The 19,937-nt window shown below is 31.8% G+C and overlaps 1 protein-coding gene across 1 annotated transcript; it reads left to right on the forward strand.

The window, feature by feature from the left end:
- The first annotated feature begins 10,875 nt into the window (after nt 1-10,875).
- Nucleotides 10,876-13,856, forward strand: LOC144552549 (uncharacterized). The gene is made up of 5 exons (XM_078300512.1): nt 10,876-11,268; nt 11,554-11,694; nt 11,789-12,142; nt 12,239-12,352; nt 12,969-13,856. The coding sequence occupies exons 1-5, from the start codon at nt 10,987-10,989 to the stop codon at nt 13,584-13,586; spliced, it is 1,509 nt and encodes a 502-aa protein (XP_078156638.1). The 5' UTR covers nt 10,876-10,986; the 3' UTR covers nt 13,587-13,856.
- The last annotated feature ends 6,081 nt before the right edge of the window (nt 13,857-19,937 follow it).

Raw genomic sequence — 19,937 nt, forward strand, 5'->3', positions numbered from 1 at the left:
TTAATTGAGGAAAAGAGTGAAACAGGGTTTGAGAAAGAGAGAGAGAGAGAGTTACGGAAAGATGGCCCTTGTGTTTTGTTAAGAGCAACGGCAACATCGTGCAGAGGCCAGAGAGGTGGTTCGGCGATTTGACGGGAGTAGTTCGGCGATTAGACATCAGATTCAGAGGGTGCGTATAGCGTACTGGAGTGGAGTGGATAGTCTAGGTTTAGGCGTGCCGTGCCGCGCCGCGTGCGTACTAAGCAGGCGTGAAGGAAGGAAAGTGAAGACACCGATCAAATTAGTCAGTATTTGATAACGATTAATGAACCAAAATAACACTTGAGTCTCGATCTATCAATAAAATCGGTCGGTTCGGTTTAATCGGTTTTGAGAAATCAAAACCGAACCGAACCATTTAAACCGAACTAAGTCACAAAATCAACCGAACCGAACCAATTTAACCGAACAACCGAACCATTTAAACCGAATCTTTCCGGTTCGGTTCAAAACCAAATAAACCGAACCGTTTGAACACCCCTATACTTGGCCATGCAACTCGTTACATTACTACGCATTCTGTTGATGCCACAGAATATCCAGGATCTGAAGAAGATAGAGAGTCAAATCTCTTCGTTGACTAATAAAAATCCCAATAAGAAGTTAGAGGTGGAGAGATCCTGATCAGTGAATGCTTCTAATTCTTCTCTCCCAAATGTATATTTTTTCTAAATTTCTATATTCAATTCTCTCTCTCTCTCTCTCTGAGAGAAGGGGCATGGGACAGCTGAGCATCCTCACAGAACCAATAACAGATCAGTTGACCTCAATCATTACTGCCTATTTAAACTATTTAACTGTAATTCTCTCATTGCCTAGTTGACTCTTCATCTTTTTTATCTCTTATTGATATGGTCTGTTTAATTTGTTTTCTTCTTCAATACAGTTTGTTTAAATTACATATATATATATATATATATGAGGAGGGTTCCAATGCCTCATTTTTTCATATCTCATATTTTATATTTTCGTTTTCAAAGCCCAAATTGTCGATCTGAACCGTTCAACAAAATATTTATACTAAAATATGCATGAAGATGAAATTTTATATTTTTTGGAATTTTTTTGCTATTTTTTAAGATAGATACAAAATCACTGTTTTTGAACCGTTCAAAAAACAGTGATTTTCTACCAATCTTAAAAAATAGCAACAAAATTCCAAAAAATATAAAATTTCATCCCTAACCATATTTTTAGTATGGATATCATGTTGAACGGTTCGGATCGACAATTTGAACTTTGAATATGAAGAAAATGAAGATATAAAATATGAGGTATTGGAACCCTCCTCTATCTCCATTCTATTATTAAGCACGTTGGGTGTCCAATCCCCCAACGGCTACGATTGAAAGTTGAAATTTCAGATTTAATCTCAGCCATTCAATTACATAATCTGTCTTTTTTGATTAAATGCATCTGAATAATGTGTAAAAGTCTAAATTTAACTAAAAATATACTCACCACACGTACCGCCACATGATGCATTACAATTAAAATTAAATAAACTCTGAAATTTAGCAATATAATATATTTCCTTATTTCTTCCTCTCCAATTTAGCGATATAATTATGTTTCCTTATTTCTTTCATTCCTTATTTCTGTTCTATGTTTCTATAGCTATTGCCGTGAAAAATCTATAAATATTATCAATTTTGTTTTTATACATATTAGAATATTTGATAACAAGTTATCTGGCTTTTAACGATTTTTTTCTTTGTTTACTTGTTTTTCCTCTTCAGATATCTACATGCATCTCTTGCATCTTTTATTTGTATGAGAATACGTTATCATAATATTTTATTGTTAAATAATTATTTTTTATTAGTCTATTTTTCATGAAAATATGTTATTTTGTATAAATTTTTTTTCTCTTATAATATATTCCGTTGCAACGTACGGGAATGATACTAGTATATATATATTTTCATTTCAATGTAAATTTTGAACAATATGAATGTCCTATATGATTTGCTAAGAAAAAATTAAATGTAAAAGAAGTTTGACTGGATAGCCAGTACGATAATTAGTTGTTGCAAACTGGCTAGATTATATATATATACACACACACATTGATATATAACTGTTTTTATAAAGGCAACGCGTTACCCATATAGGTATAGATAGAACAATAAAGAAAGGAAATCGTCAGAAATAATTATATTATATCTAGTCAAATACATGCAGTGGTCCATCAGATCTTAATTAATTAGCCAATTTTTATTTACATATATAATATCAAATTATACTTGAAGATTGTAATTTCTAGAAGATGAATTTTGATTGGGCTAAAATTAAGGATTAGTCTTACTATCTTATCCATGTCTTTCAATTTAGCAAATTAAAATTGGTTGTGCTGATCAACTATTGGATCTATAGATACATAACATAAATCTAGCTAGCTGTCGAATTCAAGATTTTGATAAATTTCCAATAAAAATAACAGCCAAATAACTTCATTATTTTGTGTGAAAAAAAGTGAGAAAGCCTAAACTTTCATTGTATATATAGGAAGCATAATATCAGAACATCCTGAATAGTATTGCAATTTTAGGGCTCAGGAATTAAAGCATAGTAAACAAAATTAAAAAATAAAATAAAACAACTACTTGAAGTTACATATGTCTGTCCCAATTAACAAAAAGTAAAATAATAATAATAATAATAATAATAATAATAATAATAATAAATAAATAAATAAATAAATAAATAAAACTGTTAATGCTGGTATCAGATTTTAACCATAACGACTTGGCCCCATGTAATCAGATACTAAGCCTCTAGGACCGATTTTTTTATTTATATCCAAAAAATAAATTAAATTTAAAAAACTAACCGAACCGGTCATCAATTTTGAAAACTATCCAAACCGGTTAACGGTTAACCGGACCAAATTTCCGGTTAACGGTTAACCGGACCCTTTGAAATAGTCTGGTTAACTATTAACCGGAAATTTGATTTGAGTCCGGTTAATGGTTAACCGGATTTGTGCATTTTCCTTTTCTTTTTTTTTTAAACAGAAATTTTTTTTTTTTTTTGTATTAAAATATTAGAAATGTTGAATATTTTTTTTTTAAAATAGATGGAATACAATATAATTTATTTTATTAGAAAGACTGCAACAAATAACATGGATCAATATTTTTCAGATCGGATTTTTCGCGGCTGTAAGAAAAATTAATATATTTATTTATGTGTTATTGGAAAAAAATAAAAATGCTTAGATTCCGAGTTATTGATCCCGGTTCAAAAGTCACTTCTAGGCAATCTAGAAAATATTATGATCTTTCTAGTACATTTAATTTATTAAAAGTTGTATCTATTTTGAGAATTATTTTTGAATAACAATAATTAAATAAATTAAAGTTTTTATTTTTTTTTCAAAATAGATACAACTTTTAATAAATTAAATCTATTAGAAAGATCATAATATTTTCTAGATTACTTAGAAGTGACTTTTGAACCGGGATCAATAACTCGGAATCTAAACATTTTTATTTTTTTTCAATAATACATAAATAAATATATTAATTTTTCTTACAGCCGCGAAAAATCCGATCTGAAAAATATTGATCCGGGTTATTTGTTGCAGTCTTTCTAATAAATCAAATTATATTGTATTTCATCTATTTTCAAAGAAATATATTCAACATTTCTAATATTTTAATACAAAAAATAACAAAATAAAAAAAATTCTGTTTAAAAAAAAAAAAACAAAACCGGTGCACCGTTAACATATACATATCAAATATTTTTTCTTTGGGCCGAATTGAAAACTCGGCACAACGCTTTTTTTTCTTTTTTTTTGAAAACTGAAATTTTTTATTTTTTTTATTTTTTGTATTAAAATATTAGAAATGTTGAATATATTTCTTTGAAAATAGATGAAATACAATATAATTTGATTTATTAGAAAGACTGCAACAAATAACCCGGATCAATATTTTTCAGATCGGATTTTTCGCGTCTGTAAGAAAAATTAATATATTTATATATGTATTATTGAAAAAAAATAAAAATGCTTAGATTCCGAGTTATTGATCCCGGTTCAAAAGTTACTTCTAAGTAATCTAGAAAATATTATGATCTTTCTAATAGATTTAATTTATTAAAAGTTGTATCTATTTTGAAAAAAAAATAAAAACTTTAATTTATTTAATGATTGTTATTCAAAAATAATTCTCAAAATAGACACAACTTTTAATAAATTAAATGTATTAGAAAGATCATAATATTTTCTAGATTACTTAGAACTGACTTTTGAACCGGGATCAATAACTCGGAATTTAAGCATTTTTATTTTTTTCCAATAACACATAAATAAATATATTAATTTTTCTTACAGCCGCGAAAAATTTGATCTGAAAAATATTGATCCCGATTATTTGTTGCAGTCTTTCTAATAAAACAAATTATATTGTATTCCATCTATTTTCAAAGAAATATATTCAACATTTCTAATATTTTAATACAAAAAATAAAAAACTTCTGTGTTCAAAAAAAAAAGAAAAAAAAAGAAAGGAAAATGCACAAATCCGGTTAACCATTAACCGGACTCAAATCAAATTTCCGGTTAATGGTTAACCGGACTATTAAATTTGGTCCGGTTAACCGTTAACCGGTTTGGGTAGTTTTCAAAATTGATGACCGGTTCGGTTAGTTTTTTAAATTTAATTTATTTTTTGGATATAAATAAAAAAATCGGCCTCTAGGAAGTCTGGAATTAATGGTACCGGTGCCTCGCCATGTCTAGTAGAGGTTCCTTAGATTAAACCTTCCATATTCTGTATCACATCTAAAAGTACATACTTGTTTTTTTTTTTTTGATGAAAAGCCCTTGGGCGTAGTACATACTTGTTAAGAATCATATGTAATATATAATTTTTTTTTTTTAGTAAAGGTTGGAGGTCAAGCTACCCTAATTCGTATCCTCTGCATTAACTCAAAAAGAAATCTTTTGAGTTAATGTATCTGGACCGTTTGATAAGCTTTAAAATTCATGCGGATTAGATCCGTACTAATATTAAAGACCCCCATAAGTTATAGGCGAGGACTGGATGAGCTCCGTTTACAATTAGACGGTCGAGATGTATTAACTCAAAAGATTCTTTTTTGAGTTAATACAGATGATGCGAACTCAAGCTACTCAACTATATAATATCCACAAAGGATTTTTTTTTTTTTTAATTTCAAACCTACGACCTTCCACACAAAGAGTATTGCGTTTGTCACTAGACCAACGATTGATTCTCAAAAGTTAATGCATTGTGCTAGTTTTGAATTAAAAGTTGTGGGTTCAAAATTTCCGTGTCTGAAAAAAAATACTTAAATTTCTTAGTTCTCCATTTTAAATTAGGAAAATTATTGTCATGTCCATAAAAAACTACTCAATATCCAATCTTCCCATCAAAACTTCAAAATTGCTTATTTCCCCACTAAACAATATAACCTTAATTTCTCATTTTCTTTTTCTATAAGCTAATTTTGAATTTTTATTTCATTTTATTATTAGTATTTCATTTTAAGATGAAAGGACTAATTTGTCCTACTATTAAAATGAGCACGTTCTGATTGTTCAACTACAATTAATATTTTTTGCATTATAATCAATCAAATGTTGGATGCTAATGTACAAGTTTAGCAATATATTTGAATTTGTATTATTAAAAAAAAAGTAATTTAAAAGTTTAAATTAAATTAAAATTTTAAAACTGGGTCATTCTAATTAATCAAATAAAAGTTATTGGATGAAAGAAAGGCAAAATAAGAAACAATATTTTTTTTATATTTAATTATTGGAGAAATAAACTTTTTTTTTTGCCTTGATAAAAAAAAATATATTTAGAAGTTTTTCATGAACATGACAATTATAGTTATCCTAAAAATTAGACATGGCGAGGAAACCAGTATACCATGCCAGACTTCCTGTAAACTCCTGTAATACGAACTGCACGCTAGAATTCTGAAATGCTCGTACCGGTCCAGCTACCTGTAATTAATCTTGAGAGTTGATACAGCAGTTGACGAATATAATTGGTACTGATATTCTCATATTAATTGGAAATAAACCATACACCAAATTAACTAGACCCCTCCAACACTTCCTGAATCCGTCAGACTAATCCGGTCTCCGATGGATTTAAATCAGACGGTCCAGATCTAACTCAAAATTTAAGTTAATGCAGAGGATACGAATTCGCACTTCCTAAGGTCAACTTCAAAATTTAAGTTAATGAATCGCTAGGACAAAATTGGTTAGCATATTTGGTAAATATCATCTACTCCTTGTATATATCTTGACAATGGCATTACATGACATCCTAAATAAAATGAAATTACCAAACATCAATAGTAACTAGCTAGTACGTACGTACATAATATATAAAATAAGACATTATTATTAGGGGATAACACAACTTAGAGGGTGATCAACAAAACATATTTTTATGATTGTTTTGAAAAATTCTGAAAAAAATAGTAAAAAAAAAAATCAAAAAATTGTAAAATTTAGTCTCCAAGCACATTCTAGCTAGTATGGAGAACATATTGAGTGCTTCAGATCGACCATTTTGATATTAAAAACACAAAAATGACTTATAAGTATATGTCCTCATATGTTTGTGGAAGCATTCTCTCTCTCTATATATATATAGAGAGAGAGGGAGGGGGTTGGCTACTCTACTTCCATAAGTATATGTAGAGTGGGAAAAATGGCACGGCGGAGCCAGCTCCGTCATGTTATGGCACGGTTACGGCATGACACGTGTGACTGTTCCGTATCGTGACTTGCGTGCCGCATGCCGTGACCATTCGTGTGCCGTGATCAGCTTTTGAAAATTTGGCACAACACGTCACGCGAAAGATTTGATCACAATACGGCACGTAATCACGTGAGTCACGTGTAATTACGACCGTTAGGTCTTAATCAAATAGTGCGGCACGGTTACGGCATAGAACGGTCTTAATCTGAATGGTACATAATTTTCAGATCAAATGATTTTTGACCTATCTAAAAAATAGTAATTTTTTTTTTAAAATGTAAAATTTGGTTTGCAAGTACATATTCAAATGGAGATCATGTTGAACAATTCAGATCGATTGTTATAATTTAAAAAACTCAAATATTGAGCCGTTGCACAGATGCCCTCCATGCTACGCGTAGCATATTAGCATTTTCATATATATATATATATATATAGAGGTTGGCTAAGATCAAAGTGGTAGTTCCTGAGCTTTGATGCTACCAATTTGTTTTTCAATTTTCAAAGTTCAAAATGTCGATCCGAACCGTTCAAGTTGATCTCTATATTAAAATATGCTTGGAGACCAAATTTGATATTTTTCTGAATTCTTTTTACTATTTATTAAGCCACTTTGAAAATCGCTGATCCAACGGTGGCTTCTGATTTTACTGTTTTGTTAAGCTACCATTGGATTAGTGATTTTCAAAGTGGCTTAATAAATAGTAAAAAAATTCGGAAAAATATCAAATTTGGTCTCCAAGCATATTTTAATATAGAGATTGACTTGAACGGTTCGGATCGATGTTTTGAACTTTGAAAATTGAAAAACAAATTGGTAGTACCAAAGCTCAGGAACTACCACTTTGATATTAGCCAATATCTCTCTCTCTCTATATATATATATATATAAAGAGAGAGAGAGAGAGAGAGAGATGGGCTAAAATGAGCCATGGAGTAAAACAAGTTTTTACTCCATGACACTATATTTCTATTTTAAAAATCCAAACAACCGATCCGAACCGTTCAACACAATCTCCATATTGAAATGTACTTGGAGACCAAATTTTATATTTTTTGAATTTTTTTTACTATTTAATTATTTATTAAGCCACTTTGAAAATTACTGATCCGGCGGTCCATAAATTTTTACTGTTTCTTACTGTTCAACCTCTCTCTCTCTCTATATATATATATATAGAGATAGGCTAATGTGCTTCCATAAGCACTTGGCCCGAAGTGCTGCCACCTCATTTTCGATTTTTTAAAATCCAAACAGTCGATCCGAACCGTTCATCTTGTTCTCCATATTAATATCTGCTTGGAGACCAAATTTTACATTTTTTGGAATTTTTTTGCTATTTATTAAGCCACTTTGAAAATCGCTGATCCAACGGTGGCTTTCCAAACAGTAAAATCAGGGGTTCACAGTTTCGGAATCGGATACGGATACAGATAATTATCCGGATCCGGATATTTTAATTTTTCGGATATCCGGATAGGAATATGCTAGCATGATATTTATAGCATAGAACCCCTCCATGCAACAGCTTGGATTTCGAGTTTTCAAAATCCTAATTGTCGATCCGAACCGTTCATCTTGTTCTCCATATTAATATGTGTTTGAAGACCAAATTTTACATTTTTTGGAATTTTTTTACTATTTCTTTAGATTTATTGAAAATTGCTGTTTTCAGCAAATCTGGACCATAAAAAAACAGCAATTTTCAATAAATCTAAAGAAATAGTAAAAAATTTCCAAAAAATGTAAAATTTGGTCTCCAAACACATATTAATATGGAGAACAAGATGAACGGTTCGGATCAACCATTAGGATTTTGAAAACTCGAAATCCGAGCCGTTGCATGGAGGGGTTCTATGCTATGCATAGCATGCTAGCATATTCCATCCGGATATGTTAAGATTTGAGAAAAAAAATTTGTGTCTATTTATCTTTTGTATTGTATAGTTATGTTGGTGAATTTTAGTTAATAAGATATATATTTTGTAATGGTGTAACAAGTTAATTAGATATATATTTTGAATTAGAAATCCGAATTATATCCGTATCTGTATTCGTATCCGAAAATATCCTATCCGTATATGTATCCGTTTAATATCCGATCCGTATCCGGTTACTATCCGATCCGTATCCGTATCCGGTTACTATCCGATCCGTATCCGTATCCGAAAAAAAAATATGGATACGGATATGGGTTGAGCACTATCCGATCCGTATCCGATCCGTTTGCACCCCTATATGTACCACTTGATTTCATACAAAATAAATTTGAAAATTTATAAATTTTGCATTAAATGTATCACTTATAAGATATATCAGTTTGAAAAGTTTGAATTTGTTGATTGAAGAATGTTTGATGAATTTTAAAATCAATATCACTACGGCTGAAATAACATCGATATCATAGTAGTCAAACTCCGATAAAAGAAGAAAGTGAATAATTATATAAGAAATTTGTTCCTTAAACTTAATTATCACGAGTGATAAAACAAAATTAATTCCTCGAGTTAAAATATTTATAAAATCTAGAACTATTTGTTCCTGTTTCACTATGAGTTACTTGATACAAATTGTATATGATATTTTTTAATTATTTATTTCATTGGGTAATATTTTAAATTAGGAGTATATTGTTTTATGCAGCATCTTAAATAATTTTGTTTAATTAGTAGCTTGTATTTTTTTTTCAACGAGAATAAGAATGATTATATTGTAATTACCATATACAATGAAGTTATGTACAGATTGTTTTTAAAATGGTATGTATTCATGCGCTTCCTATTTATTTGAAATATTATTATATAATTTAATTTTTTTTATGGATATAACAAATTACGTATAAGCTATGATAAAAACCTTAATTATTTGTACTAATAGAAAAAAAAAAACTAAAATTTCATACATATATGCGTATCGTACCGTGACACACATCAACAATGTAAGATTTTTTTTTTTTTTTTTGAAGTAACAAATTAATTTCTTGAAAAGAAAAATAAATTTGCCAATACTCCTTATCAAAAGAGGTTTATGGTTTAATTAGGCCGGTTATCAGAACCATGGATTCAGCTGGTAAATAACCCATTTTAAATTCACCTACCTTGTAACTTGTAACTTGTAAGTAGCCACCTCAGATAAAATTAAGTTGCATGAAATTCAACTTTAAAACGTGCATCAGGAATTCTGTAGTACTTGTTCACTTATGACGGAAGTCAAAAGGTGAAAGCATTTTACTAGGACTAATTTCTTCTAAAACAATCTAGAACTATATTCTTTCAAGAATAAATTAATAAAGTACCTTTGATAAGCCTTATATATAAGTAAAAGTATTTGTGTTTTTTTTAATTTTATTTTAAGAACTAAATATAAGTTCACATATAAGTAATTGAGGACATTAATTATGCTGTTACCTCTTCCCAAAAAAAAAAAAAAAAAAAAATGTAATAGGACAAAACAATTGGAAAAAATTTCTTACCAACCATGCCCTCTTTTTCTTTGCTACCCTTTGTATACTGTTTTTGTTTCTGTTAAACCTGATTAATTGAATGGTATTTGGTGGGACCCAGATGAATTGTAGGTGTACATGTTCCGTGTTGTTTTTAATTTTACTGTTCGATGGAGGATAGAACGTCAGCTCTAAAATTCCAACGGGTTGACCCTTTGCATCTCCCACCAACGACCCCTCAAAAAAATTCCTTATTTAATTGTACCTATCATAAAAGAATAATTAATAGTAATATATAGTAATACCCACAGCGATGGAAGCGCTCTCTTATCACATGACCTCTTCCCCACTTGACTTCGGTATCCCTGTCAGATCCGTGCTTCTCTTTTCTTTATATCCACTCTCCATTTTAAATTTTCTCCTCTCCAGTAGAAAAATATTATGACTTATGAGAACCTGTTATTACTTATCAGAGTAAGAGTAATGGATATGTCCATTAGTTAAGAATTGGAGATGAGGTGAACTCTATCTAAACCTTGCTAATCTTCCATCAAAGTTCAAACTAATATTTTATGATGAGTTTAAGATAGAGAGAAGAGAGAGCAGAGTCTTCTCTTCTTATTACCCCTGTAATACGTCTTTAGACGCCAGGACATTGACTTAGCTGCCTTGGGAGCTGCATTAACACCCAAAAGGGTTGAGAGAGAGAGAAAAATAGAAAGAGAAAGAGAAAGAGAGAGAAAAGGATGTCATTGAAGAAGAACAAGGGTGAGGGTTCAATGCAAATAGATCTTTCTATGAACATAGAGGGGGAGAAGGATACCGATAATGACAGTGAGGAGACTGAGGAAGCACTTGAGCAGAAAGCGGTTGAACCGGAATCCGGGAAAGAAACGCCGGCCAAGGTAGCTGAAACATGTGAAAATCAACAATCAGCTAATGGACTTGATAAAGATGTCGTGAAAGAAGTCGAACAAGAGCGTCGAGAGACTAAATCGCATCCACCTGACAGTATAGTCTCCCATGAGGTAATCTATTTTTCGAGGCCGAAAACTATATATTCTATGATTTTGTTATTTTCTTCCTCGTATTTCTTTCTTTGTGGTGCCAGTATATGTTCAGTAATTAGAAGTTGAACAATATGTTTTTTTCTAAATTTGGGAATTGAAGGTCTTAATTTTGACGTGTTATTGTGTTGTTCTTATTTATCTAACTTTGATTCTAATTATATAAAGTTTAATTTATTACATGATTTTTTTTTCCTTTTACCTTGATTCAAATTAAAAATATTAGCCATGTTTTATTACGTCTAGCTGAGTATGGTGCATGCGGAGATGGATCGGTTGAAGGAAGAAAACAAGAAACTAAAGGAGGTCATCGATCAAACACTAAAAGATTACCATGAACTACATAAGAAGCTAGCTGAAATAAAACACCAAGACGAGCAACCGAAGGTTTCTCTCTCTAGCTTTCTCTAATCTCAAGCTGGTATATTTCTCTTATAACTACTAAAACCGCGAACATGAATACTTAAATTTGATTTTTCAGGAGCCACAATTATTCCTAACTCTTGGCGGGGACGGACACCGGGAAGCAAAACGAGCTCGAGAGAACAGTGACAAAGAGCTTACTAAGCAATCGTCTTCATCGATGATAATTGACTCAGATGATGAAAACAAGGAATTGGGGTTGTCCTTGAGCTTGCAATCATATGCAGACACACCCGATAGAGATCAAGAATCGGGCGATCGGGATAACATCGCAGGACCCGGAGGAGGGTATTCTCTACTGGAGAGCAGCAAAATCCACACAAACGAGTTGGCCGGCATAACGAGCCAAAGCATAAATCCTGCAAACCGGAAAACTAGGGTTTCGGTTCGAGTTCGGTGCCAAGGCCCAACTGTAAGTTCCATATATGTTTAAGATAAAAGCATATGCAAGATCTTGTTAGTTTAGTGAATTAAAATTTTAATTCTGTGAATGCTGCATGGTTCTTAGATGAATGATGGTTGTCAATGGAGAAAGTATGGACAGAAGGTTGCAAAAGGAAATCCATGCCCACGAGCATATTATCGGTGTACAGTTGCACCAGGTTGTCCTGTGAGGAAACAGGTATTGAGCTCTTGATTGAACTTGCTAATAGTTAGTTTAATGTTCACAATATACACTGCAAATTCCCATTTAATGTACTGTAGTTTTAGCTCTTCCTTGGACGACTGATAAGTTATATATACATACTGTTTTATGACCTCGATCTGTTGATTTTCTCAAAAAACCATACTGTTTTATTATTATTACAATTTGCAATTCATTTGATCCTTAGATTAAGAATTAAAAGGCTATGCAACATATTCCCCCTGTCAACCTGGGTATCTTGAAAGATTTGATTTTACTGATAAGAACTTATATTCTTTTCCGAATATTGCATTGGCGCTAGTCACAAATTATATATGCTAGGAAAGATTAATTCTTGCACCTGATCAGTCTGTTGGCAATAATTGCTATATAGTACTGCTTTCATTAGATAAATCAAATGTGTGTCCAGTAAATTAACTGTTTCTGTTTTGTTCGCTAAACCCAATTCGTTAACAACGCAGAGGCCTGTGATCGGTTGTATATATAAATTTTAGGAAACCAGTAAACCACAGTTGACTTGATGAAAATTGTATAAACTAGATCAGTAATTACATCTTGATCGTATTTCATATCCTTCTTCATACATTAATAGGTCCAGAGATGTCTTGAGGACATGTCCATCCTTGTAACAACATATGAAGGCACACACAACCACCCATTGCCGGTCGGTGCGACAGCAATGGCTTCTACCACCTCAGCTGCAGCAACCTTCATGCTTCTCTCCAGTACAACTTCCTCCTCCATTTCTGACAACAACCTCTCTAACATGTCTTACCTAAGCCCTTATATGATGAGCCATGCATCTCAAAACCCCCTTGCTTCAACTAATATCTCCACCTTAGCTAGTTCCTCTACCTCTACTAGCATGTTCGACATAGGCGGCAACCCTAACCAAGCATTGCATGCGTTGCACCATCAACCATTCAACATGCTAGGTTCAAATGTAAAGTATCCTTGGGGAGCATGTAATCCGTTTATGAACCATACTAACTCAAGTAATGGATTATGGCGTAATGACGATGATAAGATGGCTGGTGAGTGTAGTCTTGGAGCAACCCCAGTTGCACCGGATCCGAAACTGACAGTGGCAGTGGCTGCAGCATTAAGCTCATACATGAATAACAAGAATAATGAGCAAGGAAATGGAGCAAAGGAGAATGGAGAGAGTAGTAGCAAAGTTAGTAACAGCAAATGGGGAATTGACTCATGATAAATTTAAAAAAATCAGTTAGTGATCATGTGTATTAATTAAAGGATCGAGTGAGATTTTTTAATTATTTCATTTTATTTCTGGCCTTATCTGCTGCCATTCAAAAGTTTAATTAATTGCTCTAATTTGGATGTACTTCTGATAGTTCCGTATAGTCCTTGTTAGATGTTCATTAAATATTATTATGTATTAATTAATTACTGCAAATATTGTTTGGACTTCATCTAATGGTGAAGAATCCATGGCAATTACTGCTCCTTATCTACTTCATTTCAAGTACATTTTGGCTTGGTATTTGATGAATAACAAATTACAAGAAGGCTTTGCAGTGTCATCACAATCTGTAATTCATGTTATTCTCAAATGATATGCTAAAATGACAACTAAATAAGTAAGCGAAAATGGCCACAGTTTGGTATTATTTTCATTTTTTATGGCTTATTACCGAAAATTTATATCAATTAACATGGTCATCCTCTTCTTCAACGAATAAATATGAAAAAAACTATATATATCAACATATTTGCCAAAACTTTAGGAGATTTTGGCAGTCATCTGTGTGTAAAGAGTGTGTGATAGCTTCATGCACAAAGTACTTCAGATTTCTCCAGTAATTTCTGACATTTAATGTGTGTATATCATAAGGAGTGGAGGGCACGGTCTGATGGATGTCGAGTCGGAGGCGTCTGATCCATATTAAGATTTGTGTGCTCTCTTGAAATGTGAAAAATTTGAAGTTTTCCATATAAATCTTGATGCAGATAGAACAACTTAATCTGCATTAAGATTTGTGCCTCTATCGTACCTCTATTTTTAAAAACTTTAATAACTCAAAATTTAAAACTTAAAAGTTAAAATAAAATCGTTGAATATGATCTACATTATTTTATTTATGCATGTTTAAAAAATTATTACATATCAACTTTAATTATTTTAGTTATCATCAAGAGCTTTTAATTATTACATATCAACTTTAATTATTTTAGTTATCATCAAGAGCTTTTAAGAATGCATTAATGTGGATAATTTCGAGATGTTGATTTTTCAACTTATTAATTCACATAAAAATAAATCAAAATGTGATAATTTTTTCTGAGCACATAGACAAAATAATATAGATCACATTTAACAGTTTTATTTTGACGTTTATAATTTAAATTTTGAGCTATTAACTTTGTAAAAATGAAGACATGGTGGAAGCACATAAAATGAAGACATTTGAACCCTCCTCAAAATCACTTATATTGGAAGCGTGTGTTTTTTTAGGAATCAAATCAGAAACTCATCCATTAGCAATAACAGCTATATTTTTGGCCCCTTATCAGCCTTACATTGGGAATATTTAGGTATATATTGAGCGCTGGATTTTCCAAGAAAAAGGAGCAAAGGAAAGTCAGACCCCTGTTAATTAATTTTCATATGAAATTTAAAAAAATTGAAACCTCTGTTGATCTTCTAATTAATTTAATTTGTTCAACCACGAACCACATGCACAAGGTTTGACCTTATGACTGAATATATATATCCTCTGTTCTGTTATGTGGCAACTAGCTAGAGCCTACAGAGATACTTTTAATACATAGCTTTTGTTGGAATAAAACACGAATCTCAACGTCTTCATAGCTGTACAATTGCTGCTGTTTAAATGAGAGAGGATTCCATTCCCTAACCTACAGCCTACACATGAGTAATTTTGGTAGAGTGTAGGTCTGTAGGACCTTTTCTACTGTGTAGGTATATACTGCATGTCTACATCGCAGGATTGATAACCCATAAAAAAATGTCATATAGAAGGAAAGCCTACACCTAAAAAAAAATGACATATAGACTTATGACTTGTCATGTTATATAATTAAGTTGAAGAAGATGAAAGTTCATAATACATAATATAATTAAATTTTGTATTGAAAAATTGTGGCCGACTGAAGTGTGTGTATTAGTCAACCAATTGTTACTGGCTAAGAGCTGTACAGAAAAGAAAAATTGTAATGCAAATTGTCGCTGTTTAATACACAGTGCCAATTCTGTCCTCAACAGGAAACAATAGACCACCTTTTTTTGACATGTAGCCTAGCACAACAGGTTTGGTTCTGGTTAGGTAAAAGTCAGGATGTAATGCATCAATGGCTCACTTGGGAAGATTTGATCAATTTTGCATGTTTGCTTGATTCATCTGATAAAATTGGGTTCTTAATTGTATTAAGTGCTGTTACATGGACCATTTGGAAACATAGAAATGATTTGTGTTTTAATAACTCTCACAAAAAAACTACTAGAAATCTGATTATGCTAATTAAATCTCTTTGCTTATATTGGACAGGTAGATTGAAGAAGAAACTCAAGGATGCTGTGGGTAACTGGCTTCCTATCATAGAGGATGCCATTCCCATCAGTCAGTTTATGCCCATGCCACTGGTGGTGTATGAGCCTCCAGCAGCAGATATGGATCTGGAGTCGCCTTGAGGATTCTGATGACAGATGCCATTTTTTGCTTTTATCATATAGTTAGCCTTAGCCCCATGTTGAGTGGCTTAGTACTCTCTAACCTGTTATATTTTTGGTCCTTAGCCTTAGTTATGATGTGGCTATTGTATGAACTATTTTTTGGTTTTTGTGCCTTAAGTACTTATGATCCTTTCGTCGATATGATTTCCATGTTGGAAAATCATACAAAAATCGACAAATTTTGTAATTAAAAACCAATTTCAGTCAAATGAAATGGGCTTATGCCTCTTTTAAAAAAAATTGTCGCTGTTTAATTATCTACTTAATTGATTAGGTTTTGTTGAAATCTGAATCTTAAACCAAAAGTTATTATTGACAGAAATATGTGTTATTCCTTACACACATACAGTAGCTACAAGTGTCACTACAAATGCAAAATAAATAAATAAACAAATAAATATATGAGTAGAACTAGGGTGTTCTTAAGTTCACCAAGTTTCTTTGTGAAGAATTCAGATCACTCCAGGTACCTGACTCAAGCAAATTACAAACGGACGGTTCATATTAGTTCCTTTAACTTGGCACAAATCTCAAATAGATCCCCTACAGTTTCTATAGGCACCGGATTGTCTTTGGCCTGGATGGGATTAATCTGGCCAGGTCGTCGATCCGTTTGTAATTTGCACTACTACAGAATAAGTGATTATACACGGACATAAACAAGCGAGCTACACGGATTTCCCGCCGCGTAGGCTGTCACGGTTTAGAAATCCTTGTATATATACACACGGATATTTACCGCGTACAATTACCGAATAGCTACACGGATTATTACATACACAGCCGTTTACAAATACTTGACACTGGCGCTCTCCATAACCGAGCTTCACGGATTATTACATAAAAAACCGTGTACAATTAGATTTCTACACGGTTATTTATCTAAATATCCGTGTAGCTCTCTTATTTTTTAATTTTGTTTAATATTGAAATATCTTTCTACACGGATGTATAAATAAATATCCGTGTAGCTCTCTTATTTTTTAATATTTTTTTAATATATAATTTTATGTATTAATTTTCTTCTTTATTTTTTTAATGTGGAAACACCTTTCTACACGGATGTATAATTAAATATCCGTGTACCTCTCTTATTTTTTAATATTTTTTAATATTGAATGACCTTTCTACACGGATGTATAATTAAATATCCGTGTAGCTCTCTTATTTTTTAATATTTTTTTAATATATAATTTTATGTATTAATTTTCTTCTTTATTTTTTTAATGTGGAAACACCTTTCTACACGGATGTATAATTAAATATCCGTGTACCTCTCTTATTTTTTAATATTTTTTAATATTGAATGACCTTTCTACGCGGATGTATAATTAAATATCCGTGTAGCTCTCTTATTTTTTAATATTTTTTTAATATATAATTTTATGTATTAATTTTCTTATTTATTTTTTTAATGTGGAAACACCTTTCTACACGGATGTATAATTAAATATCAGTGTACCTCTCTTATTTTTTAATATTTTTTAATATTGAATGACCTTTCTACACGGATGTATAATTAAATATCAGTGTACCTCTCTTATTTTTTAATATTTTTTAATATTGAATGACCTTTCTACACGGATGTATAATTAAATATCCGTGTAGCTCTCTTATTTTTTAATATTTTTTAAATATATTATTTTATGTATTAATTTTCTTCTTTTTTTTTAATGTGGAAACACCTTTCTACACGGATGTATAATTAAATATCCGTGTAGCTCTCTTATTTTTTAATATTTTTTAAATATATTATTTTATGTATTAATTTTCTTCTTTATTTTTTTAATGTGGAAACACCTTTCTACACGGATGTATAATTAAAATCCGTGTACCCCTCTTATTTTTTAATATTTTTTTTATATTGAATGATCTTTGTACACGGATGTATAATTAAATATCCGTGTAGCTCTCTTATTTTTTAATATTTTTTTAATATATAATTTTATGTATTAATTTTCTTCTTTATTTTTTTAATTTGGAAAAACCTTTGTACACGGATAAATTTTAAAATGTCCGTGTATAATTGAACTACTTTTTTTTAAAATTTTTTTGCTTTTTTTTGGCTAGCCTCCAGTTTTGCCAGCCATTTAAAATCAGATCAATTCCAGAACAGAGAATTTCCAAAATAAGAATACCAAAACCGGTAAATTTTCGAAATTTCCAAATTATATAAAAAATTAATACAAAATTCATGTACACTGAATTATACAAAGATCATACAAATCCATATTCTGGTTTACAAAATTCTTTTATAAAAAAATCTGCCCACATACATCTAAAGTGATCTAACTGCTCCTTGGAGTAACTCTTTGAATCTGGTGAATACTACAAAAAATTCAAAACATGCAAGTTACAAAAATACGGCAACTACATCTCTGTTTTGCTTTATAGAAATAAATTATTGCAATTATAACAATGCAACTAATAAAACAAGTTTAGAGGAAATCAATATTAATTGTATGGACAAGTCAAGGCAAAACATATGAATTACATACCGGATATGCTGGCCATTTGAATTGTATGCTCTCAACAAAGTGAAACATAAAAATCATCGTGTAATAACCGCACTCCCAACCGCCAATCTGTTGCGGGCACTGATATTTACATTCAGCAGCCTATGTCAGAATGACAATAAATTTTTGAACCCAAAAATATGAAATTATAAAATTATAGTGTGCTCACCTCCTTCCAGAGCCCATTCATTTTATTTCTGCTCTTACCCGTGCTCTGCACTCCACCCTCTTTAAGATATTGCCGAAAAGCCCTTACAAAATTGAGTGACTGTAATTAGCAATTCCACAATTATAAAAAAAAAAATCAAACCAAGTGATATTTAGATAACTTGCTTAATTATAACAGTCATGACTCTTTTAGACTGCTGAGTGGTGATGGATTTGTCGGGCCGCCTTGAATCCATGACATAAATCGTATTTTCAAGTGGCACAATCACCAACAAACACCAGTGGGAGCTGTGGGGGGAGAAGAATTGTAGTACTTTAGCATAAAATTAGTGACATATATATTTCAGCATGTAATGGTGACACAACTGTTTGCTATGGTTCATTGTGTAATTGTTTAACTGAAAATATAAACAATTAAGGGTTACAAGTAACCTACTTTTGGTGGTATGGCAGGAGAAGAAATTTCTTTTGATCCCCACGAGCATGATGCATCGCTTTACGCAAGTAGTCGACACAATCATCCTCATACCATTCCAACATGTTTCCATTAATTCTGCCGGGGTCCAAAAGTGCACACAAGTTCACCTTACCTTTCGATGCGGTCTCACGGCATTTCTGGACTAGGAACCTGAAAAATCATCATTTTACATTAGAGTATATATATTTGAGTGCTATACACATGATATAAATAATTGATTGGTCACTAACATGAGGAAAACGGTGATGACTCCCACATCGAGCCATTTATCGCTTGACGAGGCGCCCTGTAGAAAGTCGTTGAATTCTGTGAAAGGCAGCACGACCTCCCTGCCATCGTGTAGAAACATACCGGGGGGGACACTGAAGGTAACAGCCGTCATGTCCTTGGGTGCCTTGATCAAGTGGGCGTGGAGAGTCTGCAACTGACCAGGCAAACGGCTAACCTCTTCTGCTGTGAGCCCCGTACGGTCTAGTGGCGCATCCACTGGCGCATCCACTGGCGCATCAGGCACTTCTGGCGCAACAGACACCAAGTATAATTCCATGTCCCGTACCGGTGACAACGCTTCATCCTCATTGATTGTCTCACCTCTTCGTATCTGTATCAAATTTTGTATATGTCTTTTTCAAGTATTTGAAAAGAATGATTTGAATAAGATATCCCATTAATTTGGAGTTTACG

Source organism: Carex rostrata, chromosome 4, assembly GCF_964058835.1.
Source record: "Carex rostrata chromosome 4, lpCarRost1.2, whole genome shotgun sequence".
Taxonomy (NCBI): Eukaryota; Viridiplantae; Streptophyta; class Magnoliopsida; order Poales; family Cyperaceae; genus Carex; species Carex rostrata.

Bases quoted from the DNA above. Each gene is read 5' to 3' on its own strand.
- LOC144552549 (XM_078300512.1), top strand. From the start codon at position 10,987: ATGTCATTGAAGAAGAACAAGGGTGAGGGTTCAATGCAAATAGATCTT. The intron at 11,269-11,553 runs GTAATCTATTTT...TATTACGTCTAG, and splicing joins ACAGTATAGTCTCCCATGAG to CTGAGTATGGTGCATGCGGA. The intron at 12,353-12,968 runs GTATTGAGCTCT...ATACATTAATAG, and splicing joins GTTGTCCTGTGAGGAAACAG to GTCCAGAGATGTCTTGAGGA.